Source organism: Dreissena polymorpha, chromosome 10 (genome assembly GCF_020536995.1).
Source record: "Dreissena polymorpha isolate Duluth1 chromosome 10, UMN_Dpol_1.0, whole genome shotgun sequence".
NCBI classification, from domain to species: domain Eukaryota; kingdom Metazoa; phylum Mollusca; class Bivalvia; order Myida; family Dreissenidae; genus Dreissena; species Dreissena polymorpha.
This window is the reverse complement of record NC_068364.1, coordinates 62,246,404-62,254,824: the sequence shown is the minus strand read 5'-3', so window position 1 is coordinate 62,254,824 and position 8,421 is coordinate 62,246,404. Positions and strand designations below refer to the sequence as shown.

Sequence of the window (8,421 nt, the reverse complement as noted above, 5' to 3'; positions counted from 1 at the left end):
CGAGGCCAATCTTTATGGGTTAACTTTATTTTACGAAATTATTTACGAAATATTCGTTGATTTTCAGTATTTATTTGGCTTTAAACGAATAAAAGTTGAAACCCATATGTCCAATTAAGTAAGGTGGCTTTGATATGACATGTGTATGCGTTTGTTTAATTCGTTACCACGACTTGGTAACTCAATCCCACGACATTACCCCGTTGGAACGATATACATGTACTTTACTTACGGAAACGACTTATTTAGTCGTTGTTACGACATCAATAACTCGTGAGAACGACGAAGTAAGTCGTGGTTACGACTTCGTAACTCGTTGGAATGAGATAACTATCTCGTTGTAACGCTAAACACAACCAATCAGGACGCGATCAGTTTAAAGTGTATTTATGGCTTAAAGAGTGACTAAATGCATCACTTAGGCTGAAAAGGGCTAAATAGGCTAAATTGGGTACATCGGCTAACTTCACACACATTTATCAGTGAGAATATTGGCCTTATGTTCATATACCTTCCGAAATGCTCAACAATGCAAACATTCTTAAAATTATACTATGTTAGTTAGTTGCACTATTTGTATACAGCAGACAGCGAGACTTCCAACTTAGAAGCACACAAAATCACTTTTCTTATTCATATCTGAGAAGAAATGCATGCAATAATTCCATTGTTACCTGTTTGTATAAATACCGAAAATGATGCGTAATGTCAAGACACATTAAAACGCCAATCCACATTTCCAAGTATGTTACTACGGAAAAAAACTGTAACCTGTGAACCTGGATATTTGCAATACCCAATCGGTACACACCTTCTAGGGATGGGTTACAAATACCTCATCTCAGTTTGTCGCGGGCCTTTGTACAGCGCGGAACGCGGATAAATTGCTAGGGTTTTAACTAATTTATTTCGAGGCTTTATTTCCGGTGGAAGAGTGAAGAAAATGGTGAGTAAGCTGATGTTTAAATAAATATTTAAATTACGTTTTCTTTGTCGTATATTTATTAAGGCAATATGCTCTACAAATATGCATTCTTCATTTTGTCATCATTAAATGTATAGAATGGTAAAGCATTTATAGAAGACATATAAGGAAGTTATTTTGATTGTTAAATAATATTTAACGTGTCGCTATGAAGACACACCTGAATCATAAAAAAAGATCCCATATTACGGTCATTTATTATGTTGAACCATAAAACAGAAGAAAACATTCGTTGTTTCTTTTGTTTTATTATTTATTCGTTATATTTAAACAAATCTTATTTTAATTATTTGGTATACTGCATTTTCTTATTCAGCAATTTTTAACAAAAATATGAGTCGTGTTCTGAGAAAACTGGGCATAATGCATGTGCGTAAAATGTCGTCCCAGATTAGCCTCTGCAATCCGCACAGGCTAATCAGGGACGACACTTTCCGCTTTTATGACATTTAAGGCTAGAAAGAAGTCTCTTCTTAGCAAAAATCCAATTTAGGCGGAAAGTGTCGTCCCTGATTAGCCTGTCCGGACTGCACAGGCTTATCTAGGACGACACTTTACGCACATTCATAATGCCCAGTGTTCTCAGAAGGCGACTCATAAATTCTTCACAATACTGTATAAACCCACAAAGTCACATGCGGAATGACTCAAAATTTATTTTCAATCCAGGATATCGCAACAGCATTTACATGAACAATATCTGCACCATTAAACACGCAGCAGATGGTGCTATTTCAATATGAGTCGTGTTCTGAGAAAACTGGGCATAATGCATGTGCGTACAGTGTCGTCCCATATTAGCTTGTGCAGTACGCACAGACTAATCAGGGACGACACTTTCCGCTTAAACTAGATTTTCGGTAAAAAGAGACTTCCTTTAAACGAAAAATACCATTAAAGCGGAAAGTGTCGTCCCTAATTAGCCTGTGCGTCCGCACAGGGTAATCTGGGACGACACTTTACGCACATGCATTATGCCAAGTTTTCTTAGAACACGACTTATATGGTTTACGAACTGCTCATTGAATGAATCGACTCAGTGAATACATTTCTTCGAATCAGTATGACATTATTTTGTATTCCGAACTTAATGTATGTCTTTTTCGTAATTTGTGTCTTTGGATTTGTCTGTATTTCAATTAAATATAACCCTGAATTTTAGCGTTTTGTTCCCATGACCGTGTTCATGCAAAATTTACAAACATTATTTTGCTCTACAATTCAGTAGAACATTTGCATTGTCGTAATAGCGCTTTCTAATTGAGTTTGCTAAGTATTTCGGTTTAACCTTTTACCACTCAGAAGCAAAGTGAAAATGGCTATGTGCAAACAGCATAAATTTAGAACAGCCTACGAGTAACTTCAGGTTTTATGCTGTTTGCTGCTCATCAGTATCTTAGGGTTGGAAATGAAGCCTTGTTTTTTAAGACAGCGGAGCAAGTCTAAGTTTGCATGCGACATTTTTGAATTTGTGTTGCTCTGTATTTCAGTTGACAACATGCCTCGCGTTTGTGCTGGTAGTTTGCGCATGCGTGTATACAGCTGAAGCAGGTACGTGAACATGCTCATACTACCTAGTTTAACAAAGAGAATTGCGTGTTTGTAATGGATAACATTTTTGATGTAACTGTTTAACTTAGCTACCGGTAGGAAGAGTTTAAGTGATGCTTTAATTTTGATTGGTTTATTTATTGTAACCACGACAAACATTTTCGATGTTACAGATAAACTTAGCTATCGGCAGGAAGAGTTTAAGTGATGCTTTAATTTTGATTGGTTTATTTATTGTAACCACGACAAACATTTTCGATGTTACAGATAAACTTAGCTATCGGCAGGAAGAGTTTAAGTGATGCTTTAATTTTGATTGGTTTATGTATTGTAACCACGACAAAATGCTCGTGGTTATAACAGTTAATAACAACTGCACTACTTGAATCAGTGGTAGGGGAAGAACAACAGAAGAAGTATATAAATGCCCAGTTCACTCACTTGCAGGCTATGAGGTCGGGCTTTTATAAGAATTTACGATCCCCGTGTGCCTATTCAGAGATTGCACAAGTACATAGTATCATAGTATAGTTTCATTTAAACATAGTATCAACTAAGTAAAGGCATTATTTAACGCCCGCTGGAATCTAAACATTCGTTTAAAAAAACATCCGTATTCTGAGAAGACATTTGCTGGCGGGTTGTTGGGCGGTTGGACTGGAGGAAGGGGAGAGGAGGGGGCGTTGTTGCAAGTGTGCGGATGGACGCATAATTTTGTCTGAAATGATGAAATTTTTGAGTTACTGGAAGGAAGTGAAATGTTTAACGGATCGGAAAGTCGCGTACAAGCGTAACGCGTTGAAATAAGGTTGTAAGTTTCATGGTTAAGGTCCAATACAGTCATGTATAATTTGTCTTGTGAATAACTTTGTTCAGCAAAAAACTGATGAGCAGGGAAATAAATTCGTGCGTACAAGAACCTGGTCCACACGTCAAAGATCAAAGTCACAATAAAAGTCAATTGTCAAAAATAAAGAAATCGGATCTGAACAATTTGTCAAAAGCGTAACTTAAACAGTAAATTGCAAGAGTGCGACACTTAAAGAAATAACAGACGCGATGCTCATAATTAGGTAAAATATTGAAAAGACGAACGAATTCCGCTTGGTCCCATGCCATAGTCACAGTTCAAGGTTTAAGAACAATTTGTAAGAAATCTGCCCATATCACGTTGTTCTATGCATAGCTTTGTTGATCATGGTTGGAATTTCAAAGGACTTAAGAAAAGCAATAAGGGTTGTCTAGGAGGTTCGAAATTTAACGTAAATTCCTTTTCCAAAAGCGTGACTTATCGGCATCCCTGGAATTCCAAATTACGTTGCAGAAGAGACAAGCATGATTGAAACGGAAGGTAGAGCGCAGATAAAAAGCCCCCTAGTTTCAAGGTTAGGGTAACAATTCTAGGTCAAATGTCAAACATAAGAAATCTGCACCTTGGGTCAGCAAGGATCGATTTTAATTTTTTCGGCGTTAGCTGTATACGCCAGCTTTTCACCTTACCTGACCTTTGTAACTGTCCAATAAAATTCAAATAAAATTTCCCGCGGCTAGTTCAGAATGAATACACTTCAGTTATCCCATAGGCTGATATGAGCATACCATCAGAACATTGGAAACATGTCCGCGTCTTTGTAACACTGTTTTACTGCGTGTTCAGCATGAAACAATTTTATCTCTAATGAAAAGGCTTAATAGATAGAACAATTTTACACTCAATCTCGACATCAATACAGTTTGTGCGTCCACCTTTTATTTTCAGAGGCAACAGCGTTTTTACTTAAAGGCTATGTTCTCATTTTAGTACTTACTTTCATATTCCTATCAACATGTTATCATGTAAAAGTATAAAAAGCAGTGGAAGCGTGGCCTCACTTTAATGCATTGCATTTCAACCCGCGAGTTATCAGGGTTTATTTACAGGTCATCGCTGCGTCCGAAGACGCTTATGTGCTGACCTGAGTTCGTGGCCAGTTTGTTATATAATATAGACCCTATCCGTGAACTAGGTGAACTGAGATTTTCTTTAGACCACAAAAGATGTTAAATGAAGATATTCAGCGATATAATTATGGTATGTCAATAATAGAGTCTTTATGTGCTTTCAACAATACCATGATAAATATTATGTTTAATTAATTTAACAAGAATTAGTCCACCATATTGCCTAATGTGTTAAGCATGAGCGCGATGATTCTCGATACTGTTAATAATCGAATAAAAAAGCAATGCCCGACAAACCACTAAAACAGGTTTGTTCGAAGAACGCGCGTATAAATATTTAAAATATGTACGGATACATCGCGTGTTGCCGGTTGACTCATATGTTCAAATTTCACTTCCATTCTTCATTTGGTTTTCTGTTTTGTATCTATAGGTTTATGACCAGCAATATGTTATTATGTAAAATAAGCCGCGAAAACTCCGCGTAACATCCCGTATTGCATGTGATCCAGCTAAGAACTGCACAGAAAAAGACATTCGCTATCCTTGGTCTCATTTTTTGAACTCTTTACCTTTCACAAACTCAAACCACAATCAACGCCGTATATCTTTTTTCGGCGTAAGCTGCATAAGCCAGCTTTTCACCTTACTTTGACCTTTGTAAAGGTCCAATAAAATTCCAATAAAATTTCCCGCGGCTAGGTACGAATGAATACACTTCATTTATTCCATTGGCTGATTTGAGTATACCACCAGAACATTGGAAACATATCCGCGTCTTTGTAACACTGTTTTACTGTATGAAACAATTTTATCTCGAATGAAAAGGCTTAATAGATAGAACAGTTTTACACTCAATTCTCGACATCAATACAGTTTGTGCGTACACCTTTTATTTTCAGAGTATTACCAGCGCAAGAGCGTTTATACTTAAAAGGCTATGTTCTCATATTTAGTACTTACTTCCTTATTCCTGTCAACATGTTAACATGTAAAAGTATAAAGAGCAATGGAAGCGAGGCCTCACTTTAAAGCATTGCATTTCAACCCGCGAGGTATATCGGGTCAATTCGCGGACATTCAGAGTTTATATACAGGTCATCACCGGAGTTGGCGGCCAGTAAAATAATCGTTATATAATAAAGACGCTATCCGTGAACTAGGTGACCTGGAATTTTCTTTAGACCAGAAATATGTTAAATGAAGATATTCAGCAATATAATTATGGTATGTAAATAATAGATTCTTAATGTGTTTTCAACAATACAATGATAAATATTATTGTTGATAAATTTAACAATAATTATTCGTCCATATTGCTTAATGTACTAAAGTGATATTATGAGCATGTAACAGTTTATAGGTGTCTATCGCAACCGTTGATTATTTTTGATGTTTCTACTTCATATACACTTATATTAATTAATGCAGCATCATCATACTAAAACAATATACCAGAAAGAGAAAAATAATGCATTTGAATATCAACCGTACTTTCGTTTGACAACTGATCATGCGTTTACGAGTTGAACCTAAATTTAGTTTTAGTGCAGATTTGTTCATACGACACAAAGACACGAAATTGTTTTACGGATCATTTCAGCTTACAGGACTGGGTGAGTCACGTAAGAATATCGAATATAAAATATATTTTTATAAACAACTGGTAGCAAGGTGAGTTGCAGATAATTAATCAGTAACCACATTTTAACTAACTATTTTGACCTGTTAATTCTTTTCAGCTCAATTCAACAGTGCAAAATGCCCATAATATCACTTTAAGCATTAGCACGATGATAATTGATACTGTTAATAATCGAATCAAATAGCAATGCCCGACAAACCACTAAAACAGGTTTGTTCAAAGAACGCGCCTATAAATACGGATACTTCTCGTGTGGCCGGTTGACTCATATGTTTAAATTTCACTTCCATTCTTCTTTTGGTTTTCTGTTTTGTATCTATAGGTTTATGACCAGCAATATGTTATAATGTAAAATAAGCCGCGAAAACTCCCCGTAACACCCCGTACTGCGTGTGATGCAGCTAAGAACTGCACAGAAAAAGACATTCGCTATCCTTGATCTCATTCATTAAACTTTTTACGCCGTATATCTTTTTTAAAGATATTTCTTGTTAAAGATATTTCTTGTTTACATTAATATCATTTATTGTTGGATGAATTATGGCACGCAAGAATCAGGTCCCTATATCAACTTTGTCCATGGCACAACTTTGTAAATTATGAAAAGATGCTCGAATAACTTGGCAGAAGTGACGAGCATTGTGTGAAAACATGTCTCGCACAAGAGCCTGGTCCCTAGGTTCAATGCCCATGTTACAGTTTAAGAAGTCCATTTGTCTAGAACATAACTATGCCCATCTTCATGTTTGTTAACATTGTGAAAAATGTCACATACCAGGTCAAATGTAACAACTCCAAGTCAAAAGTGAAAAAAAGATCAACCCATAACGATGTGTCATGAGCGTAACCTTTTACAGCATTGATGGATATTCAAAAGCATTATGAAATTGACAGCCATTGTTTGACGTAGTTTCATGTTCCGTGTCAATGTCACAATACCCGATATTAATTAAAAAGTTCTGCATCAATTTACTTAGAACTTCCCCGAAGTGGTAAACACAATAACTAGGTCGTATGATCAATTGTCAAGGTGGTAATTTATGGTAAAAGGTTAAAATACGAAGGACTGACTATTAACCGAAGTTAACAAGGACATAAAATACAAGCCCGATTTATCATGCGTTAAGTTATGGTTAAGTTGTTTTATACTTGAAACTGAGTTTAAAATGCCATAAATATTTGATGTAACATTTCGGATAACAAGGCTCAAAACAGAAAAAAAGAACTATGAGATGAAACTTTACGCATGGTACTTAAAATGCGATCTAAAGATACCGTTCCCGATGTTACGTATAATCTTTATAAAAGTCATTAGATAATTTACAGCTCGGTTAACAGCTTACAAACGGAGATAACTTACTCTACTCTGCAGTATTCTCCCTTGCAGTTGATTCTAAATATGCGGATATCATGTATATATAACTGATTTCACTTCGGCACGTATGAATTATTTACGGTGGACAGGGGCTTAAAGCGATTTCAGTAGTCTTAAGTACTTAAATTAGTTACTGGCATTGACTCCAGTTCTTGACTCACAGCTACAGAGTACGGAGAGCCATTGGCATGCCCGTCTTGAAATAAAAGTGTATTCTACCGTTAAGAAACAATACGTTGCAGAATATCTTATGAACTGCTTAATGTTTCTTGCAGTGTATTTTATTTTGTTATTATTGTATTTAAATATCGGGAATTGTACATTGTTATTGAAATTAGTTGATGGACCATGTATCATTGTCAAAAATACAATTGACATTGATGTGGTACGCGCAGTTGCTTTAGTTTATTAACAAGTAAGTTTCATTCTGGACATTGTATTTATGATCATTTAATGTATTTAAAATACGACACATCTCGATTGTTAGAAATACAATATCGAGTAAATTGTTTATATTATAATCGTAGTATTGCTGAAATTCAGTTTCTGAAAAAGAATCCATTTTAGTTATAACAAACATATATGATTCTAATGAATCAGCAACTAAATTCAGTCAAAAACATACACGTTGTAATAAATATCAATTAAACGGATTCAAAAAAGCGTATTAAACATTCAATCAACAAACAAAAATAAACAAATCAGAGGCTACCGAGTGCAAAATATGCTTTACAAACAGTAAATTTTATCCAACTTAAAAACATCACTTTATGGTAACAAACCACGACAATAGGTTTAAGGACTTGTTTTCACCGTACCAAGGCTGTGTTCGCAGTTTTAATTTTTTTATGTTAATGGTTAGTGTTTTTTATAAAAGTATTGGATAAGAAGACTTTATGCTCTCGGTGTCTGGAGCGTCATTGT

General features: G+C 35.5%; 1 protein-coding gene across 1 annotated transcript in view; it reads left to right on the top strand.

Annotated features, from left to right (window-relative positions):
• The first annotated feature begins 852 nt into the window (after positions 1-852).
• LOC127847344 (stabilin-2-like) overlaps positions 853-8,421 on the top strand; it is a 15,511-nt gene continuing 7,942 nt past the window's right edge. The window contains exons 1-2 of the mRNA XM_052379189.1: positions 853-946; positions 2,476-2,536. Of these exons, the coding sequence (XP_052235149.1) occupies positions 944-946; positions 2,476-2,536 (64 nt within the window). The 5' untranslated portion in view covers positions 853-943. The remainder of the gene's footprint in view (positions 947-2,475; positions 2,537-8,421) is intronic.